The sequence below is a fragment of the Heliangelus exortis genome, chromosome 1 (genome assembly GCF_036169615.1).
Source record: "Heliangelus exortis chromosome 1, bHelExo1.hap1, whole genome shotgun sequence".
Classification (NCBI taxonomy): Eukaryota; Metazoa; Chordata; class Aves; order Apodiformes; family Trochilidae; genus Heliangelus; species Heliangelus exortis.
In genome coordinates, this window is record NC_092422.1 from 42189920 (window position 1) to 42214042 (window position 24123).

Genomic DNA, 24123 nt, shown 5'->3' on the forward strand with positions numbered 1-24123 from the left:
CCACGCCATTATTATGCACACGCCTTGACAAAGTTTCATTCCTGCCAATTATGTATCTCTGAAAAAAAACTTGGATGTGGATGTCTCCAGTAGAAGCCTTAGACTCTGTCCAGTAGGAGTGAAAATTAGGCTACACAGTTCTTTTTGGAAAGCCAGTTTAACAGTATACATAGAAGCCATGCTATGTTTAACTTTATAGGTTAACTGCAGCAGTTTTATTTGTATCTTTAAGATAAAATTTGAATAGCATTTGCTAGGATGTCCTTAAATATTTTGGACACACCAGTTATAATAATAATAGCATCTTATTACTTAGAACACAATAGTTTACATTGGAAAGTGAAATATCAAAGGACTTTACTTTTGGAGGAGTACGAAAAAAATATTTTCAGCAGCATATTCCTCCCTTTTTGGGAGGAGTCACAGAATGGTATTTGCCCAGAAAGTTGCCTGCTGAGTCACTGCTCATTCCTGCCTCTTTCTTGTGAATCTACATAGGAGCTTGATAGGGTTGGGCTGCATTATGTTACTTTCATGTGACAGCCACCCTAGAAATCTTAATAAGGATCTGGAGGTTGAACAATATTTTGCAGGACGCTTTGTACTTAAGAATGGAAACTCAACAAAAATTGACAGGGAAATCATGCAGACAAAATGCAATCAAGGGACGCAGAGTAGAAAAGTATGAACTAAAGCTAAGTACACAGAACACAAACATCTTGTTTGTGAATTGGGAAGTAAGATAATATAATCCACTGTAGGGTGCTACGTGCATTTGACTCTGCATAACACTGTATAAGCCATTAAAATATAAATTATGGTATTCCTGAACTAGGTATGTTCATTTTTCTTCCAGTGCTAGTCTATTTTATATGTAAACATCACCTACTGGCAGTTTCTTAGGTGACATTTTAAGAATTCTTTGGATGACAAGCCTAAGAGTATGTTGATGAGGTATTTAAAATGAGCTTGCTAGGAATGGCGTCCAAACTATGCCAGAAGTTTAAGCACCAAGAGACAGTGACTTCTGATTCAGCAATGTGTCCCCATTGCTTTTTATTAATCAATTAAAAAGAGGAGTTAATGTAGGGAGGAATTTTAAGACATTTCTTCTTTTCTTTCATGAATCATGCCAGGCCATACACTCTACTCATACAAATCAAGCTATCAGAATGATTTTGGTGGAGTTCTCTATCCTGTTAGATCAGCTGAGGATGTGGCCATTTCTGTTTCATATGCTTTTCAGAGAAGTTCTTTTTTCTTGCTAGAATGACAAGAAAGAGCAGACGATTAACCTAGCTCCCAAGAACATTACATAGACATTGTGGTGATAGGTGTGAAATTAGTTACTTAATGTCACCAAAGCACTTTACTGTTTGAAGTAAAAAAGAATAAATCTTTGAGCTTTGACAAATCAATAGTAAAACATGGCCCAATGCTGTGAACAAGCAGATCAGGTAAATTACATCCTTTGATTAAAAGTCATCAATGGACAGAAACATCTGTGTTGAGTATGCTATCCATGCTTCAACTGGGGAATTTTCTTGTGAGCTACAAAGGGAATAAAGGAGACATAATTAAAGTTATGGTATAGTCTAACCAATTAAATTTCACTATATCTATATTTCTATCCTTCCCTCAACTAAATAAGGACCTTAGAATAGATAATTTAAACAGATTTAAATCAACGTTGTCCTTTAAATCTCACTGCAGAAAGATTCATACAATCCAGGGATGGATGCATTTGTGGTATATCTTATTTTTTATACTGAGATCCAGAGGCAAAGCTTGAGTTCCTCTGACTCTCTGAAAATAGAACTTTTTCAGAGAATGGGAAGTTTGCTCTTAAAACAAAAAAATCTGAGTCGCTTTCACTGCATGCTTATACTGAAAATATTTGAGTCCTTTCACATGACACTGCATTGTATGTTCTTTATTTACCAAGTACAATACTTGCATGTGATTTCCACAGAGCAAATCAGACTGAATGATTAGTAGTAAGCTGCATTTGCTTTAATTAAAAAAAAAAAGTTTTATTTTCCATCTTTATAATCAGCATAACTAATATAAAAAGCTCACCATCTATTGAATCTATTGGTTTTTGCAGGTCAGCCAATTAAAGACAGTTAGTCTGCTTTTTTCTTAAGCTCAGGTCAGTACCATAGGCTTTTCCTCTGGAGAGTCTATTCCATTTTGCCAGCCACTAAAGACTTAGCTAGGACTGTCCAAGAATAAGCTTCTGGCTTATTTTGGGTAGCAGAACTGGATTGTTGTGCCTCATAGTTTCTTCTCTGTGTTGAAAGTTTATAAATACATGAAAATAGGAATTCTATTTCTCCAGACTGTATTGATTGCATCTCTTTTTCTGCTTCTGCTTCTGGGCTAAAGCAGGCAGTGCTATGAAACAGGTTAAGCTTCTCTCTGATTTATAAGCAGAACTCTTCTCATTGAATATAAAATGATGACAAATTAATACCCTCTAGCACCAGGACTGTGGAAAAAAAACACTGCTTCAAAACTAAAAGTTATGAGTAGTCTCAAGTGTTGTTAGTATAAATCTAAGCTATTTATCCATTTCAGCTCAGAGTGTATGTAGATATTTGTTTAAGTTGTTCCCATTGGACATTGCTTCTGAGGAAAGACAACTCTGCCATTTGGGAGGCAGGTGTTTTAAAATCGTAAAATTGTAATGTGTCTGTAAAGTGATGCATTTGCAAAATTTTATTCTTGATCATGAAAAGATAAACATATAGTATTGTATACCTGAACATGCCAGGACTCCTACAAGTATTTTTCACTTTCCGAAACCTGACAGGTGAGATGTACAAAGTTCAGAAGGGTTTGCTTGTTTGTATTCATTAATTCTGCAACTTGTGGTAGTGAGCAGTTTATACTTGGAATTTTCTTGTCTGCCACTCTGCTTCATCAGCTGTGTTTTATCAGATATAACAAATGTTTAGACAATAATTTCATGCTACTAATTACCAAGCCTATCCAGAGGTAATGATCAGCAAAAATAAGGACTGGAAATATAGCTAAGGAGGCATTTACTAAGTTATTTTGCGTCAGTTTCCTTTTTTCTGTGTTGAAAGAAAATCTTAATTTTCACAAAAGACTTAAAGGGTACTCAGAATATAACTGCATCTCAAATATTTCAGTACAAAACCTCCACGAACATAGAAGTGTGGGCTTGTATAAGACACTTTAAAAACAGACTGTATCTTAAACAGACCCATAGGGCTGTATATAGCATTTCTATAAGGAAATTTGTTCCCTGCTACTGGATTTATTAATAGTAAGACAGTTTCAATCTACAGGGAAAGGTATTGCAGCAATTGTAAATGGGGGAAAACAAGAAAATAAAAGGAAAAAAGAAATAAAAAAAGAAGTGGTGAAGGCAGTCTCTTCTCTCCTTCCTGTTAATTACTGGCTGTACTGAATGAGAATGCAAATCTTCACAGCTAAGAGGGACTTAAACAAGAGCTCATGTGGGAGGGTTTTCCCACAGATCTTTTGCCTCTGCCCACACATTCAAACTGCACAAAACTTAATGCATATCAGATTCCAGAGTATGTTGCCTCACGTAACACTTCTGCAGAATTTTCCTTTGATGTAATCCAGTGTTTTTTATGTTCACCTCCGTAAATATCCGAAGCCTTCGAGCTAAGAAGCAGCCCTGTAACTCTGCAATCCATATTTCTGTAGAAAACCCAAATGAGCCTAGAGTATTTTTCAAAATAGTAATTGCTTGGTTTTCTATTTCAAAGTCTGTGAAAGCATTTGAATTGGTGAAACCCAGCCCTTCAGCACTTGAAAAGTACAGCAAGCACACAAATATAACAACTTACCAGGTACTTTTAATTGATTTGGTATTTCTACAAGGTGCCACCCTTTTCCACACCTCCTACCTCCTCCTTAAGTGACTCAGCCTCTGAAGAAGAAATCTCTTGACTTTTCAGACAGCTGGATGGGGAACAACAGTTCAGCTCTCAGTCTGCTTTGATTGTACCTCACTTCCAGGTATCTCCAGGTTGACTTACCACACTGAGCCCAGCTAGGACACTAATTTCCATCTTATCTAGGTAAGAATGTTTATTTTTCTGGTTTTATGTACCAGGTATTGAAAGTTCCACATTTTGGGGGGTTCTGTGATTTATTAGTGTACGGCTGTGGATCCCACTTCAGAGATTTTCAAGGAGTGTGGAAAAACTGAATATGAAAACTCAGCTGAGTCTCAGTTTTCAGATTCCCTGACCTTTCTGAAATATTTTCTTGACTGTGCTATCTCAGTTACTTCAATATGTACATCACATTGCTAATTTTATTTTATTCCAGTGCTATTTCTCTGATGACAAACTCACTGTTCAGACCACTTTTGATGAATTATTGTTTAAATGTAGTTTTTGCTCGTTGGTTCATTTTATTGTTTCCTTATTCTTTCTTTGGCTTTTTTATCTAAAATTAAAGAGCTTTAAAATCCCACATAATTGCATCTGCTTCAAGTATATGGTTTTAGGAAAAAAATTAGCAACAGTTTGCTTTCATTTCCGTCTTTGCAAAAGGTATAGTAAAAATACCCATTCTGCTTTGATGCAATGTTTATCTCTAACATGAACTGAACCCATGTCTAAACAGGAAGGTTCTTCATTTAGAATCGAACAAAGTGAAAGGAAACAGTTGAAGAAAAAAACTTAAAATTATCATCTCCCTTCCACATTCCATTCCAAATGCCATTTATGACTAAGCATATATTTCAAGTTTGAAAACACATATGAATTTGGGTTCTGACTTCAGCTGATTTTACATTAGTGACAGTTCCAAAGCTTTATTTCTTTCAAAACACAATCTCCTCCGCCTACGTCCTGAAAAACCAGTTTTGGGAGCTCTTTCAGCTACAGAGGAACGATTTCTGTTGTACATTCACGTGTTCTCTCGTCCTGCCTTGCCTGTTCTAACCTTGCCTTTCTCTTTTACACACATGCACTTTATTCCTTTTCTCTGTGAGAGTTGCTACTAATCCTGTGGCCTTAACTGTAAAGTACTATTTTAAACAAAATGTATTGATTCCAGAAGTTTACAAATGCACTATACAGATATGACACTGATGTGTAACTCCTGAAAAAAAAAAAAAAAAAAGAATAATTCCAGAACATGTTGTATACTGCCTGTAAAATCAATGTAGTTATTTTTACATGCAGGTTTTTTTACACTTTTTTTTTTACTTTTTACAAGCAAAAAGACAAGACCAACAATAATTTTACTTATAATTTTGAGGCACATCAGTGATACTCAGATGTTTATTTGTGAAGCTCTGAGTACACCCATGATACTGTGCTGAATTAGCAACCCTGTAACCCTGTTCTTTCTGTTTTGTGTCCTGACCTGTTTGTGACAGAACCTACAGTTCTGGGCAGCTGCAGTGGGTTCTGGTGACAATTTTGTAGGGACAAAGTGCAGTACCAGCTGTGCTTACAAATCTGCACCTGACAGAGAGGGCCTTTAAGGATCATATGCTTGAGATCATATGCTTGACTGATACAGCAAGTTTGGAAGTGTGAAGGATGGCACATCCCTGGCTAACTCTAGATGTGATGGTACTTTGAAAAACAGGGATTATCTGCAATAAAAAAGGAAAGCCATGTTTGGAAATTAAAATTCTTATTTGAGTTGAAGTATAGGTTGCCAGATTGACAGCCCAGAACTCCTGACATGTGAGGGGAGAAACTATGGATGTAGAGAACAGCACTATCAGAAAGATTTCACCTAGGATGCCTACCTAGAAGAGCAGTTGTTATGTCGTGTCTCCCCTGTGCCTTATTTCCAAGGTCTAGAGATCTTTAGCCAGTCTGAAGTCAGAATGGTTTTAATCAGTTGCTTGCTCATGCATCTAGGTCTTACGATATTCAAGAGAAATGATGGAGAAAATAACAAAGTTTGCTGATCTGACATGAAAGTGGTAACCGAAGTTCAAGGAAATGCTCCAGTGTGCTTCATGACTCTGATTAAGTAGAATCAAATGTGCTTTTGTTTAAATATTGTCCTCCCCACATTTATTTCATAAGCCATGTACTATAGAATTAGCACTACAATGGAAAACTAAACAAAAGATCCAAACCAAACCAAAAAATAAGGCTGAAGTGAGCCTTTGTTTTATTCTCTTACCAAGTTATTTTATCTAAAATTTCTCCTGTGCTGCAGTGAAAGCAAGGAAATGGGTTAAAACACAAATGGTGTGGAAAATTACTTTTTTCATAACCTTTTATTAGGCTTCTAATGGAATAATTCTAAAATTTTGAGCTCTGATTACTCATAAGATTCTGAATGTTCATCTTACTTTAGAGCAGAGCAGAACAGAGCTTACTTCAGAGCATCTTCCTTTAAGAAGATGCAGTTTTGGTGGAAAGTTTCATATTTTGGATAAAGAAAGAACAAATTATATGTCTATTTTTTATATGGTAGATATTAGTAAGTTTTGAAATGCTGGAACTTGAAGGATCTGTAGTAAACAGTAGTCAGGAAGCTGTGGCTTTGCAGGGCCATGTGTAAGAAACCTGTTTTTTTCCACCTGGCATTTTATGTGGACTTGCCAAACTCATCAGCTCCTTTGCAATCCAGGCTGCTTTGGCAATGCACCATGAAGAGCTGGAAGGCAAGAGAATTATGAATTATTTTTTTTTTAACCATTTGTTCACCTACAGCATTTTGTATCATCCATTTCATTAATAGCAGTATGAACTTTACTATTTTAGGCATTCAGATTAGACAGTCCTTCATATGAAAATCTTCAGTTAAAAAAACAAAGGCATTTTGGCTTTTAAGAGAAGGTGTGCCTGCCTCCACACTCCCTCAGCATCTACTATGTTGATTTATATATTATACAGTGTGATGATGTGCAGTACCTTTAAGCTGTGGAAAGAAATATTGTTTATTAAAAGCAAAATACATTTAAACTGAATATTTATAAATAAGGTCTTAATTACTGTCATACCCAGAAGCCAAAGAACAAAGAGGTTTTTTTGGTTGTAAGTAGTTCAGTCTGATGTGGAAAACATGACTCTACCGGAAATGTTTGTGAAATTCTTATGTAATTTTTTTAAATACAGCAATGCATATATGTGAAATCTATTTATGTAGAAAGCTACAGCCAACAACAGAAGGAAGGCAAAAGGACTCCTTGTTGGAAGAACAGGTGTGTTCAGACCAGCTGAAAACCAGAAGGTCTAGCTTTGAAATTTTAAGGCAGGCCTGAGGTCTTCTGCTGATCATTCACTGAAGGATGTGGAAAGTAGATGTAGAAGTGTGAATATGGATATTTGTGATAAAAATAGAATTGGAGACCTGTGCTGCTTTCTGAATAACTTTTTACCAGCTTGGAGGGGCATTCGGCTTTTCCTGAAGCCACGTGTGAAGTTTTTTCTGGATTTCTTTGGAACTGCATTTGTATTTCCCCCCAAATGGAAGAGAGTCTGAACCCAGGATTCCACTCAGGGAACTGCTCATTCAACTGGCTGGGGCAGTTTTAGTTTTCTTTTAAAATCTCCTGACGCTGTTTTTAAATGCAAATTACACTGGAGCTGCATTCCTGTTTGTTTTTGTTTTGCATTCCAGCTGAGTTGTTTTGCTTCAGAGGCTGAGGTCTTATTAAGAATGCCTAAAATATAATTTACTCCTATGCTATACTATGGAAGCCAGTGACGTATCTTTCTTGCAGATTCATTTACAAAGTTAATTTTTTTTATCTCCCTTTAAATATGGACTGAAGAGTAGCAGTTGACTAATGTGTGAATAATGTGGTACTTCCAGATTTGTATGAGCTGAAGTTTTTCAACCGGTGTGATTCTCACAATCTTCTGTCCATTCCCCTCTCCTCACACACACAGACACACACATGCTTACTTCACAATACTGAAGACAAAGAAGAAAATGCTTTGAGTTGTATTCTGCCTCCTTATACGTGATTCTTATAATTTCTAAGGTCTTGAAATTTAAATCTTACTCTGATGATTCTTAATTGTCTATGCTAGAGACTAAAGAAGGATTTTTTTTTTTTAATTAACATTTTAAATTTTAATGGGTTAATCTTTGATATACAATCAGAAAGTTCATAAGCAAGAAGTAAACCTTGAGGACAATACGGCAGTATTCTGTAAGACTAAAATGCCTGGTTCTAAAATTTCAGAGAACCATTTTCAGTGCTGACTGTAAAAGGGAGTGTGCCTGTTTCTTACATTCATTTATGCATACTAATTTCAGGCTGGCAGACTAGGTAGTAGTTTATTCTGGATGTTGTATACATGTGCAACAAAAATGTTGCTTTGCCCTAAAAACATAAAAAAATTAATCTAGGACATGAGACAAAGCAGCTTCAATAACATGATGGGGAATGAAAGAGACATGCTGGATTTTTCTGTTGTCATGCATGAATAGAAATGGAAGTTGCAGACCTTTCCATTTACTTTCAGGGTCTCAGTGCCATTAATGCATTTGTAGTGACTGTAAATTTTAAATACAAGCCTCAAAATCTATGGATTTTTTACTTTGGCAAAAATTTTTATGTACAAGGCTTTCTTGTTTTGAAACAAAGACATGATACTTTCTTCCCAGTTCTGTGAGAAATTTCAGATCCCGCCATGAACCTGTGGAAAAGAAGACTATAGTGTAGCATGAAGTCTGCATAGCAGTTTCTTGGTATTTTTAATGAGAAATAATAAAACTGAAAAATATGTACTTTTAACAAGATATTCCAAGCATTAGAATGACCACATTTAATTTCCACAAAGGAGGGCTCCATTTTCAAGGTTTTATGGAAATGGTTTTAAAAGTCTTTATTAGTCAATAAATCCAAGTTTCTTCTGTACAAAACTATTGGTTTTTCAAGCACTCATTGTTTGTGAAATATACTGAAATGTCAAGCTTCCTATTATTCTGGGACTGACTGAAATAAAGACCAGTTTCAAACCTCTGCCTGTTGCTAAGCAGAAAACATAAATAAATAAGAGTCCCCTCTATCACCTTTGACAGTTCAGGAAAATTTATAGCAAGATTGGTTATTACCTGAAACAGATTGCTTGATAACCTACCTGAACAGTTTCTAGAAAACTCAATACATATCTGCTTAAAACCTTATATCAGTGATTTTGAAAGGTATTTTATAAGCTATTGCAAAATAAATAAAGCTCACTATAGCCCGGAGCATATTTTTATTGGGTGGGAACAATATCCAGCAGTCACATGTTTTTGGCATACCCTGTGCCAATGCATGCTTGTCACCAACAGCTAAGGTTAAAAGAAAGGATATTGGGTCAGAGCCTTCCAGTCAACATGCCAGAATTTTAAAATCTTACAGACATCTGGAATTTCACAACAGGGAGAGATATAGTGTAGTGTTTTGGACTCTTGATATTATTTTTGCATTTATATCTTTACTTTCTAAAAAGACCTGTATTTGTTTACATCCAGGTTTTGGTTTCTTGCTCTTTTCTCTGTAATTATAAGCTCTTTTAGCAATTGTCTGGCACCAAAAACATAAGAAACAAAAGTTGTGTCTAAGTGTAATTCATTGTGGCATCCAATTGTTTTATATGCTTTGCTGTCAGCATTACATTGCTAAGATTTTGCCAAAATTCAACATCTTCACTTTCTATCATTAAAGAAACAGCCCCAGACTCTGGCCTCTCAATCCACTCTACTTTAAGTGACTGATCAATAAACTTGACATCTGCAAAAAAAACCCCAAAACAACAACAACAAAACAAAACAAACAAACCAAAACTGTGTCACCCAGAGAACTGGGAATGTTTCTGATTTTTAATGAGTTCTCTTGTCACAAAAACTGGTTTCTGGTGTTTTCTGTAGATTTTAGCAGCCTGACCAGTGGAGCTGGTTGAGAGCTTTCCAGCTTAACATTGCTTTCTTGGAAAATGCTGCTTTTCAAAAAGGAATCCTTTAGCTTAAGAAGGTCAGTTTTGTCCCCAGTCTTAAGTCAATGCCAGGACTGCTCTTTTTTCTTAAGAAGGAATTTTTTTGTCATTAAATGCCATTATGATCTGCTTGATGCTTTCTGTAGGAAAGCTGATACTCCAAACAGTTTCAAAGCATAACATGAAATCCTTTGAGTAGCTCACCTCCTAAATAATTAAGATAAAAAAGATAGGGGGTCTTGGAGGCTCATTTTTTAAACCTGATTTGAGATAAAGGAAGAAGTCAGTGACTGGAAAACTGCTTCAGGGTGGAAGAACCACCTCTGTCCTGGACCTGAGTTTGTGAGACCCTTCAAGCAGGGCTGGGTGAGCCCATGTGTACTCAAGGCATGGCTCCAAGCCACAGGCTGATACCATCTCCCCATGAAGATAATCGCCTCACCCTATTCTCCATTACTCCCTCTCCTTCTCCGGAGGCTCTTACCAGCAGACATGTTCTCAGGGAAGGAGCTCACCACAGGCACAGGGAGGGAGAGGTGGTGTGGCAGGCAGAGACCCAGGGGCAGAAACACACATAGTCACATAGGCATCACCAGGGAGGGACAAGCCACCACCATGCCTGGTCTTCAGTTCAAAGAGAGCTGTGGTTTGTGCTGTCATCCCACCCTGTCAGAATTAAAACTTGGGCGAGGAAGTGATCGAAGTGGCAAAGTTAACTGCTCTTAGGGCTGATTCCTAATCTCACCACAAACTTTCTCTTTTTTAATTTTGTTCTGCTTTGTTTTTGTTTTAGATTCCCCCAGAAGGACACCCCACTGAACAAAATGTCAGCTTCCAGCATACAAAAACCCTCTCCTCACCGAAGCGGTAAAACTGAGTCTCCTTCATTTTCTGCTCTCAGGACACTCCAGAGGTTGAGGCATGGCCTCCTCCCTTCCCAAGCATTCCCATGCCCATCCTGCAGATCCCTCACTGGGCACTCTTTGGTGGTGGTAGGATGGTTGTTAGATAGGCAGTGGGACTCTGTCTGGTTGTAAAGCCAATGGAGTTGTGCATCAACTTTTGCTGGCAGAGATTTGGGCCGAACCACCCCTCTGGGCAGTGCAGTGGGAGGAAGCCAAGGAGCGTGGTGCAAGATGGAGGTTCCCTCTGCTGAGGCCTCTGCTGGCTGTGGAAACCCCACGGGAGCATGGAGGCGAGTGGGAAGATGGGGCATCCACAGGGCTGAGCACTGCCTCTGACTGGGAGAAATTGAGGAAAATTAGAATAGGAGGGAGGGGAAAGAGAAGCTATTTAATCATTGTCAGGTGGGATTTTTTTGTTTCTCTGAAGGAACAAAACTTGAGGAGGGCTGCAGTTTGCTTTCTATGCAGAGAAATGACTGGAGGCAAAATAAACATGATAAAATTTTCCATTTCCCTGGAACCTACGAAATAATTGTAAAAGCTTAAAGGTTTTGATGCACAGGAGGACCCGTTTTGGGTCCAGACCTAAGTACACCAAAATGGGTGCAGCCATGGTGGGGTGCAGCTTGGCTCTACCATGTTCAGGACATAAGCTTTTTATTGCCAAAACAAGAAAGGCATAACCTCCATCTGCCTGTGGTTACGAGACCTGTTGTATCAGATCTGTATTTAATGTTTTAACTGGAACTAAGGAAGTGATTCACCAGACCAGAAATGAGAACTATTCAACAAACCCAAGGAAGGCTTCATGCATTAGCAAATTGTTTGTGTCATTTCTTGAGAAGAAAACACAACATATATATCTTGGCTACCTCCTTTGTAGGAGATTTCCCAAAACCTTGTTTGCACTAAGCAATTAAGAAAGTCATGATTTCTGTGTAATCCAAGTGATTTTGGGGTAGGTGATAACACTTTTCCTATAAAGCTATTGGGAAAAAAAGCCAATATTGTACATGCAAGGTTAATTTTAATAATTGGATATATGCTGAGTAGTTCTTGAATTTATAGAAATATGCATGTTCATGTCAATGAAGACTGTTTCCTCAAGATTCAGAGGAAGTCAAGGCTAACAGTAAAGCACAGATTAAAATGTATTGCAGAGACTTGAAAACATCTTTGGCCAAAGCTATTAGTATGTGAAGGGATGCTGGAACAATTTTGACTCCTTTAGTTTTCATCAGCTACCCTTGCTGTAGAGAAGTTTTATCTCAGAAATGTATATACTTGAATTCACATTTTTCCAAGTTTCTAAAATCAACTATTTTTTCAATGAAAATCATTGTACCAAATTAAAAAAAAAAATCTAAATATTTATTAGAATGAGAAGGTATAGTTTTTACTATTGGATCTTCATTCAAATCCTTGATCATTGTATGTTGAAAAGTTTTTTTCTATTTATGTAAGTTCATCAAAGTCCCTACTACATCCCAGTCATTGCTAGTATTATCTGTATATTCATATCAGTAAATATTTAGAGAAAATGCACTTAATACAGTCTTGTTTGCCAATTACAACCACCCCCATTCTTGCCAGAGACTATGAGACAATGCTATTGTTTAAACCAATGGAGTCCTTCCTCTCATCAGTTTGCAAGAAGTATTCATTTTAATAGATATTTTATTGAACAACTGGAGACCTGCAGGCAAGGCTGGGATGTGCTCATTTTTTAAAGTCCTTGAAGTCATATTTTAATAATTATTTTTAATAGAAAAACTAGCATTGATGGCAGTTAACAGGCTGGTACAGTAATCATGCAGAGAGAATAAATGACTTTCTGCATTTAATCCACCATGACTCTCAGCACATTTTTACAAATTTCATCTTATCTTTGATGTGCCTCTTTATATCTTAATGGTGTCAAAGTTAAAACCTGGCATCAGGTCAAGAGACGGTAACACAGATCTGTGCTATCACAGCCACACTTCTTAAATGTCTGTCACTTCTCTAGCAGCTTAGCCTTGGAGAGAGCTAATCCCACACAGAGACACAAAAAGCTTGCATCCAGGCAAACATGAATGACGAGTCCAATCCTTCAGTGCCTTCACTGGTCTTCTTTTCTTTGGCAGTGTGGACATACCTTGTGAATTGCAACAGATAAGAGCAGACACAGTTCGAGTTACAGTCAGATGTACATTTTTAGACTGAATTTTATCTTCATACTGCACTGCTTTTCTGCAATGAGAAAAATATATTTAAAAACACAGTTTTGGCCATTGCCACTTAAAAGAAATGTTTTTGTGCTTTATTATGATTTGATTCACTGTGGCTATTTTTATAACTATCAGCACAGCTGAAGTTCTTGGATTAAATGCAAGAGCTGCATTTTCTTACAAATCATGGCAGAATGCCAAAACACAGCTCTGAAAAATGACATAATACTGACCTCATGTATTTCTGTGAAGTATGGTATTTCTATGCACAATCCTTACAGTCAAATGTCCTTACTGAACACAAGATAATGAATTCCTCCTGAAATCTTGCTGTGTTGAATTCTTTTTGCATGGATGCTCAGAGTGAGACAACTTCTTCCACTTTAAAGGGGAATGTTAAAATAACAATAACAAGAATAACAATATTCTCCTTTACCTCAAACAGGCAGATGACATGAAAATTAGATGGGAAGAAAAAGAACAAAGAATACTGGACAATAGTCATTGAATATTTTTGCTTGCTTCAGGGCCAAACCCTTCTTAAAGGGAGACCAAAGGAGATAAACAACAGCTTTTTGATACAATGAGGAATTTATATTCTCACAAATCAATTGCACATTGTATGGCTTGTCCCTCAATATGCTAAATATCAGTGTTGTTGGAGAAAGACATTTTTATTTCATTTTCTTAAGTAAATAAGACTTCCATGTTCCCATAGCATGTGACTGTGCATGCCTGTCTGTCCCTTCCAATAACCTTTGAAGCTATATACGAATTTTATTTAAATCTGATGTGAAGATACAGGCTTTAAAGGTATTGCTTCTATTAAAAGATCTGTAAAAACAGGTAGCTGGTTAGAAAAGAGACCTTGTTCATTCAGCGACCAAGAAAAAAGCTTCAGAGTATAAACCTTTTGAGAAACCTGAAAATCCATGTGTTTGGGGTTGGATGTAATAGGAAGGTGATGTGATCACCTCAAGATTAGCTTTCATTCAAAATTTGCATCCTTTACACATCTAAAAATACCCAAACCACAAAAGCACACCTCAGGAAATAGGATTAATTAGTCTGGCTTGCCTGGAATTACTGTTGTATGTATATCTCATGGTTCCTTTATCAGACCTATGATATTTGTTTACACTAATACACTGATCTGTTTCATATTAAAGATGAAACTGAATTGAATTTTGATAAACTGGGCTTCTGTGGTTCCTTCAAGGATGAAGGGATTAAGCCACAAACTTTTCAAGGATGCAGTCTGCACTAAGCAGGTGTGATAACTGAAGATTCAACCTGTGATGAACTTTTACATATTGCAACCTTTCTAACAGTAATTTAATTTTCCAGAATTTTCACACATATTCACTTTCATGACATGTTAATCTGTGTTTGCAGACAATAAGAGCCCCTCTGTAGCAATTAAAGGCAGACAACAGGCTGTTCATGATTCTAATAAACGACGGACCCTTTTGCAAGATAACAGCTGGATAAAGAAGAGGCCTGAAGAGGAAAGGTAAGAATGATATGAAATACATTTGTTTGGTATTTAGTTTGGTATACTATGTACATTTTCTTGGAATGCCTACCTTTTGATGATGCTATCAAAAAAAGTTACATAAATTTAATCAAATAACTATTATTTGCTTACCTTGATGAAGTACTGATTGTCTTCTGGACTTTGACAATTTTTTATTGGGACTTTTGAGTACTGAGATGAGATGAAGATTTAATGAGATGTCAGGCATCTGCTCTACAATTTCATATTTTAGGTTGCAGGAGTAGTACCATCTGACTTTTTCTCTTTGCAAGCATGAAGATTATAAATCTTGGCAAGTTCTAAGGACCTTAATTCAGAATTAGTTGAAATTTACTGTAATGCAAACCAGGACCTGTAGTAAAGTAGAAACTCTACCTGAGACCAGGCCCTCACTATTTGGGCCTTTCTACATGATCAGATTGTAGGAAGAAATAATTATTACTCCAAAATGCCTAGAGTCATCTAATGCAGAGATGTATAGCTTGTGTGGTTGCATTGGTAGTAAATAGCAGTGAAATCTGATCAAGGTAAAATTTTTTACCAAGAAAATTTTTTTAATTTTAATACTAAAATTTTAACTAACTGATGTCTTTCTTTTTCTTGAAGTGCTGATGAAAACTATGGAAGGGCTGTGCTTAATCAATACAAATCCCAAGATAGCCTTAACAGGTACAGTAGAGTATCTGAACACCTTTCTAATGACATTGTTAAAGAAAATTGGATATCCTTTTGCTATATCCTGTTTATAGCAAGAGCTTGCTTTGCTCAGTTTTAGTCTATTCATATTTCCACTGTAAATCAGACCCTGATGTCAATTATTGTTAAGTAGGACATTGCTGTGGATGCAGGGGTGGCTCTGTTGACACCTGGATAGTCTGAAATCATGTATGATATCTTAATTCAAGAATTAGATATTGTTTAATTTGTGATGAATTTTTTAATAAAACAGTACCACAATGGCATTTGTAATGTCTTTTATAGAAGCAGCCCAAATGAAAAGGAAGATGAGAAAGCTGTACTTGGAAGATATAGGTCTGATACTACCTTGGACAGGTAGGGTTTTTTTCTCTATGCATTATATTTTGTGATTCTCATAACTATGAGAGGTCTTAAAAATGAAAGCATCAATTAAATCAGTGAGGTTTAAAATGCCATTATTTATTAAGCATGTGAGTAGAAGACTGAATGCTTTGTGCACGAATTGCTAATGAGAAAAATGAAAATGTGACTTGAGAAAAATTTTTTTTGACATTTTGGGCATGTTCTGTATCAATTTCTGTGTATTCTCATCCTCAGAAAATTATCTGTGAACAGATGATAACCACTCCTCCCCTGTTTCCTGCTTTTTGAACTATAAATCAAAGTCCTTTTTTAGTTGTTAAGCAAAACACAGCCAAACCCTCAGTTCTTTGCAAAACCTTGCTGCCCCTTCATTCTCATGATCCGTACAAATATCAGAATCATGTGCTTATCATACAGGTGCTTAATTTTATAGGCTACATAGCTGTGTGATATCATCTCTCCACTGATTGTTTTAAAGATTGCTGAATCCTGCTGTATTTGCTCTCCCATCCCAAGGAAGCCATTCTGTAACTTCCATTTACTTACTGCTCTTCTTTGTATCTTTTCTATTTCCACGTTAGTCTTTCTGATCTGGGGGTCCAAATCTCCACAAAGTTATTCAATATGGGCTCACACTTTATATATATATATATTTATATATATATATATAGGAGAATAAAAGGAGCTTCTGCCTCATTTGCTATTCCTACCCTTGTACTTCATAATCTTGTATTTACTCTTTTGAGTGCTGCTGAGAATTGATCTTTCATTTTCATAACATTATCTATGTCATTCCAAGACCTATTTCCTGAGTAATAATAGCTGCTTTAGGGATCACTCATTTTTCTTGGCAAGCATTACTTTGCATCTAATAAAAGTGAACATCATCTGCCATTTTAGAAATCTGACATGTTAGCAGATGACTTCTGAAAGCCTTGCCAGTCAACATTTGTTTTGACTGCCATGAGGTAGTGTCATTGGCAAGTATCATCATCTTGCCTTCCTTCTTTTCCAGAGAATTTGTGACCATATGGAAAAACACAGGTCTTGTAGAGATTCCCCCTTCCACTCTGAAAAATTGTTTGTGCCAAACCTTTGTTTCTTACTTTTAAAACAGTTATTTATGCATAAAAAGGCCTTTTCTATTACCACATAGGAGATGAGTTTATTTAAGAGCTGCTAAGACAAACTTCTGTGTAGCTCTTTGGAAATTCAAGTAGAACATATCATCTGTGTCAATTTTATCCACATGCTCCTGGACTTCAAAACAATTTCTAAGGCTTGATTTTCATGCATTGGAGCCCTAATTTACTAATTTAGAAGTCATAGGACAACTCCAGTTTCTACAGAGTCCCTGGTCAGAATAGTTCTTTTGTCTTCTATCTAGTTATGTCTTTTTTGCTTTATGCTGAGATATTAAGAGGTCTGAATTATTTTAGGTTGTTAGCTGACTGTCTTTGTGTTTTCATACAAACCAATACCTAACATGAAGGGTTCTTAATATGCAACAAATAACAGCCAATCCTAAGAAAGGATTATAGGTGTGGATATATAACTGTGATAACTGTTGCAAAGTATCTCTATAAATGAAGTGAATAATGATGGATCAACCTTGAAATGATCATAAGGAAGCTGTAGTCAAGTGGTTTATTTTTCCTCACTAATCACTGGTGTTCTCAAAACTGTGTAATATAGCCACTCCAGGATTAATTTGTCCACACCCATTGCCACCAGGCACTTCTCTAAGAGTGGACCACGTGTTCTGCCTCTCCTCAAATTTGCATCCTAATGCACAAGAGGGTGTGGTGATATATATTCTCTTAGCACCCTTTTGTAGCCTGCAGTCAAATTTGGTACCTCTGCTTCCTCTCTGAAGCATGTTCTCCACCAGGTACAACTCCCTTATTTTCTTATAAATTATTTCTGACAACCATAAGCATAGTAGATAAGTCTCCCACCTCAGAATAGACTAGTTTGCAGAACAGCTATATTGTTTAGCTACATGTGTGAAAAAACAAACATTCTCTTGTTTTCCTGTTCAAAACTAATATGTTCCTGGAATGTAGAATAAAGTCTAAAGGACCACTCCTAGTACTGGACTTCAACCTCGGTACTGGAGAACTAGAGCTGTTTAGAGAACTATTGTAAGTCATGCTGCTTGTATGGAAAATTATTTTTATCTAGCTAAGATGCTGTAAAATGGCAGTCTTCCATCCTGAAAAAGGTCTTCAGGAGTTACCTGTTTTCAGGTTAGTTTTTAAACATCTTACCACATTTTTACTTAGGATCTCTTCTGGCCATGACCATAATATTCCAGAAGACAAGGTTTTAAAGAATCTGGATCACTCTGGATTAATGTCTCTTCAACAAGTAGTTTTCAGAATGGCAAAACAATCACTGAAATTTTAATAAAAACCAAACCAAACCAAAACCAGACATGGAAAATAAAATGTTTGAGGAGCATAGAAGTAACTTTGAGTTCTTCATTGCATGTGTAAATGTGGCAGTGAAAACTTATTTAAAAGCCATATTAAGTACAATAAATTCCATCCTGGATATTGCCATATCCATGTTCAAAGGATGAATTGTTGAATATTAATTTTGCCTAATCCAGTCTCTATAAAATTTGAACACCAGTTTCAATGTTAAGGACTTAGGACAGGTGTTAGAGATTACTACATGCAATTGCATTGGCTGCAAGCAGATGAAAATAACAGTTAAGTTGTTAATAGAAATCCATAGCTTGATGGCAGTAGGTGCACATATACCCGTAGTGGTATGTAGATCTACACATCATAACTCAGACAACTGCATTTTGAAGTTGACAACAGCCTCTCTGTATGCGAGGAAAAAAATTTATTTCTCAATTATTAACAGCTAATTAAATATTTAACAAAAGATGAGAGAAAACTTAAAAATCAGATACTGACAATGAAAATTACATTGCTATTTTTCCAAGTACTAAATGCTTCTAAGCCCAGAATAGCTTCCAGGAAGAATAAATCCTTACTGCATTTATAGCAATTAGATCTGAAGAGATGGGACTGAAGCAAAGAAGATGCTCTCATAGTTTTTTTTGTCAATAATCTAAACCTTTGGAATAGTAGAAATTGTTAGAAAAGGAAATGAGAGTGAATGAGAAACCACAGTATGAACTGTTTTGCACTTCTTGAGCACCACATGCAGCATTTCATTTAAGGGAATAAACTGTGATAGAACCAGAAAAAAATGAAGAGGAAGATGAGAAAGACTGATCATATTGTGGAGGCCAAAAACGTTAAAAAAAAAATTAAAAAAACCCAAAACAAACAAACAAAAATCAAAACCAAAACCAGAAATACGATAGACAAGTAAATGGATAAGTGAACCAAAGATGTCTGTTGGAAACAGCATTTTAGGTGCAAACAGAGAATATTCTTTGAACACTGTTTATCAGAAGCTGATAAGAAGAGGATAACATTATGCTTACCTTTTTTCTTTTACTGTTTTCAAAGCTTCTGCTATACTGAGCAGCAGTGAAGCAGGATGTGGCACGGATGCTTTAAGTCTTTAAAACAAGCAGATACAGACCGACTTAAAGCATGGTGCTGAAATGTTGAAAATGCAAAAGGAGACATGAAAGAATTGCTCTTTCATTGGATAGCTGTGAATTAGAAGAAAATCTCCATCGTCAAGTTCAGTGAGACCTCTAGTGATCTTTTGAGTAACCAACTGCTGGTCACAGTCACAAGCTGCTCATCATGTGAGATAATTATTTGCATGATTCAATTTTAACATTTGAAAAAAGCAGAGAGGATATGCTGGTGCAGATTGTACCCCAGAGCTCCCCTGAAGGCTTTTCATAAAATACAATAATATTTGTAATCTATTTCAATCTACATCACTTTGTATTTGAAATGTTTGAAGTTCCCCTGTTTGTATTAAAGGATATTCCATATGTGGGAAGAAAGTTGAAATAAAATAAGTCCTTAAGATATTTCAGCTACAATAGCTACATGGTGGTTTCTGTGAAAATTGGGAAGAGTTTTAGGCAACAACTGTGGAATCCATAAAGGGCCTGGAAAAATCACATGGTTTTTTTTAGGGTAAAGTTCATGGCTCAATAAAATCAATTCAAGCACAAATTATCTAGCTTCTTTGATAAATGTGATTCCTGTTGGTCGCTACCATTACTATTCAGGGGTTTTACACAAGAATATTTTCAAATCACATTAATGTCTAAAAACTGTAAAGAAAATGAGACTGTTGGATATCTCAAAGGATCGCAAGGGAGAGGAAACGTGGATGGTTTATGTACTTCTTGTCTGAATAACATTGCTTTCTTTCTAGTATTCTGATCTAATTCAAAGAAGTTGTAATAAGTTAACTGTTAAGAACTATGAGGCTTGATGCAGTGTATTAACTAATGTATGAAAACCTACAAGTCTTTTTCAGTCAGCTGCTTAGACTCTTCAGATATTTAATATTTTTTAATCCTTACATGGGACAAAGAGATGTTTAATCTTCCAATTTTAGTCGACTGTTGTGGTGGCTTTTTTAAAGCATCTAGAATTTGTGTTATTAATAACTTGTATTTCTAACAGAATTCCAGCCAGAAGTGATGCAGATAAAACAAATAAGTCTCCAAATCTGAATAATAAGCAAAGTGACAGGTATGACTTTTGGAAACCTTATGATCTAAGTATTATATATATTCATAACTTTTTGTACATAACAAGAATATATTGCATAGAGGAATAATTTATATTTTATACAGCCTATCCACAGAATTTGTTTCACTACCTCATACCTGGAATGTAGACATTTACATCTAGGTTATCATAGGCTCTTTGAGGAGAAAAAAGAATCCTCTGGAGGAGGAGTCTGCTTTTTTTTTTTTTTTTTTTTTTTTTTTGGTTCAGGTTATATATTTACTCAAGAAAACAATTCTCTAAGAAACAAAGTATTTTAAAAACAAGAAAGAAAGATAAAGAGTTTTGGAAAACAGAAAACAGTTCATTTTGGGCATGTTCTGGAGCACTGCATTTCTCTGCATGTGTTCTACCAAATATGGTGCATACTTCTGAGAACAGTCTACATGAACAAATTCTGATTAAGGTTTTCAGTGAAAAATGCCATTTAACGTTGTCAATGGAAAATTTGAGTATCAAAATATGAAGAATGTTTTTCTTCCATTTCTGATGGACAGTCTAACTGATTTTTCCAATGGAAAGTAAGCAGAAAATGCATGATTAATTTGAAAGCTTTTCTTTTGTCAAAAGGTCAGTCTTTTGTTTAAAACAGGTTGAAACCAATTTTTAATTTAAAATAATTTAGGGCCATATTTCATACATGGTATAGAACATTTGTTACAATTTAGAGATAGCAACTTTATACATGTAGTATGGCTACACAACACAGAAAATTTAGTTTCTAAAGAACTTACAGCTCTTAACTGCTTGAAATTTTTATAAGAATGAAAGTGAAAAGCTCAGCCACCACACTTACAAGTATAAAGGGACAAATATATCACTTTGTGCCTTCATCACAGTCAGTAGTGTTCTATCAGTAATAAATTACACTGAAAATACTTGCTAGTGAAGACTGCACAGCAATTAAATGTCATCTTGCAAAGTGATGAGATATTACTCTGAAGAGAAAATTAGTATTTCTGGCGTTTAAAGTTCAAGCGAGGTCATTCTTTTGAATTATGATTTTACACCATTATGTTGTAAATCATGGTGATGATGACACATGAATAATCATATAAATTGAATTTTATGCTATTTTGTGCAGAGATTATTTTTTAATAGACCAACCACAAATTTTGAAGTGGGACTCCAGTCAGACTTAAAGGGAATATATTTTTTCTTGCCAGAGAGTAATACAATAATTTGTAAAAATCTGCTCTTCAGAGCTATTGTCATTACATTAGGAATTGCAGAGGATAAATTATGTCAGTATTATTCTAACTTTTTTGAGAAAAATCACTGGCTTGGAATTTATATCATTAGTAGTATGAGGAATACTGGCTCTTTTTACAGGTATATTGTAAAATAGAGAAGCACTAATATAATCATAAGAGAATAAGAAACATAAAAATTAAAGCATGAAAACAACAGTATTAATATTTTAGTGGTTGGAGACTGAATTGTAGGTACAGAAGGCAGGATTTTAAGAGCTCAGAAATTACTGTGGATATAAAGTAAAACCACAACTTGTCTCTAAGCATCAGAATCCCAAGGTATCCCAAACCTTGCATCCTTTAAAGCATTTCCAGAATTTCCAGCTGGCATATATAGTCGTACCCTTTACCATAGACAGTTGTATCATTTTGATAGTAGAAATATGATGTCTTATAATTATTTTTTTCACTGGAAATTACACACTTAGTGAAGATTAATTAAAGTATATTTCCTTAACAGACAGTCCTTGACACCTAATCCATCACCCTCAAACACTGCTGCAACTTCTCCGATCAAGAAAAAAAGGTATTTATTACCACCAAGATACAGAGCACTCCACTGAACCTCAGTAATGTATCACAATTACATTATAAAAAAAATTACCAACTTACTCCTTGAGTATGGTCTAACTCCTCAGCAAGTTTCAAGAACCCATCTTTCACTTGCCCTGGCTTTTTCTGTGGGAGCACTGTGTTGCAAAGTTGCCTGTGTGCAAATTTTATGAGTATATTGCAATAGATGTTAACTCTCTGCTACAGCCCCTAGCTCAGCTGGCATATGCCTTTTCTGTGTCTCAATTTAAATCATTGTATCAATTATCTAAGTTTAAAGCACTGTAACTGGGAACAGCTGAAATCTGTGAAGCCAAACTCGACCTTGTGGAGTTGCAGTATGTATGACAGTAAGTTTTACTGCATGATACTCAGATAGCTTTAAAAATTTTGATCTCAGGTACTGTCATGTGGGCAAGAATAAAAGCAGGGTGTAGAACAAAGAACTAGATTTTTCAAAGAAAATGTAGCTGCTGGCAATAACTGTATCTTTATGCATGCTTCCCAACTGCAAATTCTGTCCATTTGTGATTTTTTCCATATTTTATGCATAAAAATTTTGATCAGTAGAATTCTGAAAGTAGAAATTCAAATGTCAGCATTTCATATTACCAGCCCTGCTTGTTCCATGGAAGTTTATGGTGTTTTCAGCCAAGCAGTTCTCCTCAGGCTCTTTCTAGATATGAGAGGCCATCACTGCATTGCACTGTTCTTGGTGTAATTGCTTTTTCCTGGATTGGTAGTTTTGAGGGGAAAAATTAAAAAAAAAAGAAAGGAAAAAAAAAAAAAAAAAGAAAGAAAAGGAAAAAAAGGACTGAAATTGCTTGTGATATTTCTGTGACCTCTGATACCAGCCTGAATGAGTTTCTCAGGTTGAAACTTGACACCCTTTCCTTTGTGCATTCTATCTGATTGTCCTTCCCATGAATAATACATTTATTTGTAACATTCAAGCTGCAGAAAAGATTACCTAGAGTCAGAGGGTAAATTTTTCAAGAGAAAAAATTGAAATTACTGTATTATTTCCAACTCAATTAATTTGTCAGGGAAAAAAGCTCTAAAAAGTATTGTCATGTAGTATTTCAAAATATTAATGATTTAAGAAAATTTCCAGGTATTTCAGTATCACTTCTGATAGTCTAATATTCCTAGTATGCTGTTCAGCCCCATAGCATGAAACTAATACTTAAATATTTATTTCTTAACCCTGACAGGCAATCTTGGATGCCTCCTCCAGTTTCAGGTAGCACAACCACAACAGAAACAGTGGAAACTAAACAGTGAGTATTGATGATCACTACTTCTTTCCTAATTCTTGGCTAGATTTTTTGTGGGGGATAGAGGGCAATTCTTAGAGAGACTTTGATTAGTAAGATGCAAAGAGAAAACATCCCATGCCTAAATTCTTGTTTGGGCTCAGAGCACCTTGATGCTCAGAATTGACTGAGGTCAGAGTAGATGAAGTACCAGCAACTTGAGTTGAGCTCTCAATTTTTTTCTACAATGCTTGTATGCTTTATTCATGGTTTGGCTTTGGTCTATTCCAGCTAGCTCTCCACAGGACATATTTTCTATAGATCACCTAGGCATAAGAGCAGGAATCTCTTGGTGTCCTTTGGTGTGACAGCCAGGGACAAAGTCTGGGCCATTTGATTAACAGTCCAGACAAAACATCAAGATCTGCTTAGTCAGCTCTCAGAAAGGTGTCCAAGAAATAGTTTTGAAGAAAAGATCAAGCTAAATTTACTTGCAGATGAATGTTTAATGTTTATTTCTAAAGTTGTGGCTGCTTTCTGGAAATAGAGCAGACAATATGTCTTGTGCTGGCATGTAGTATGGATTGTTTAAAATATTAATGTATGAACTTTTATGATATTCTTTGCTTAGGTCCCCTGTTGGATGCAGCATGGCCTTGTGTTTCCCTAGTTTTATTCTGGGAAACTTCCAACATGTATCACATGCATAACAATGTTGAAAATTATGTGAAATGAAA

At 35.8% G+C, this 24123-nt stretch overlaps 1 protein-coding gene across 3 annotated transcripts in view; it reads left to right on the forward strand.

Annotated features, from left to right (window-relative positions):
• Positions 1-3941: 3941 nt before the first annotated feature.
• The window catches only part of SCEL (sciellin), a 46622-nt gene continuing 26440 nt past the window's right edge, over positions 3942-24123 (forward strand). For 2 of the 3 annotated variants that reach the window (XM_071741436.1, XM_071741457.1), the window contains exons 1-8: positions 3942-4082; positions 10714-10787; positions 14431-14548; positions 15179-15241; positions 15554-15625; positions 20218-20286; positions 22039-22104; positions 23345-23410. In XM_071741436.1, the coding sequence (XP_071597537.1) occupies positions 10745-10787; positions 14431-14548; positions 15179-15241; positions 15554-15625; positions 20218-20286; positions 22039-22104; positions 23345-23410 (497 nt within the window). In that variant the 5' untranslated portion in view covers positions 3942-4082; positions 10714-10744. Of the gene's footprint in view, positions 4083-7103; positions 7190-10713; positions 10788-14430; positions 14549-15178; positions 15242-15553; positions 15626-20217; positions 20287-22038; positions 22105-23344; positions 23411-24123 lie in introns of all 3 variants that reach the window. The other variant, XM_071741447.1, reaches the window with a different exon arrangement.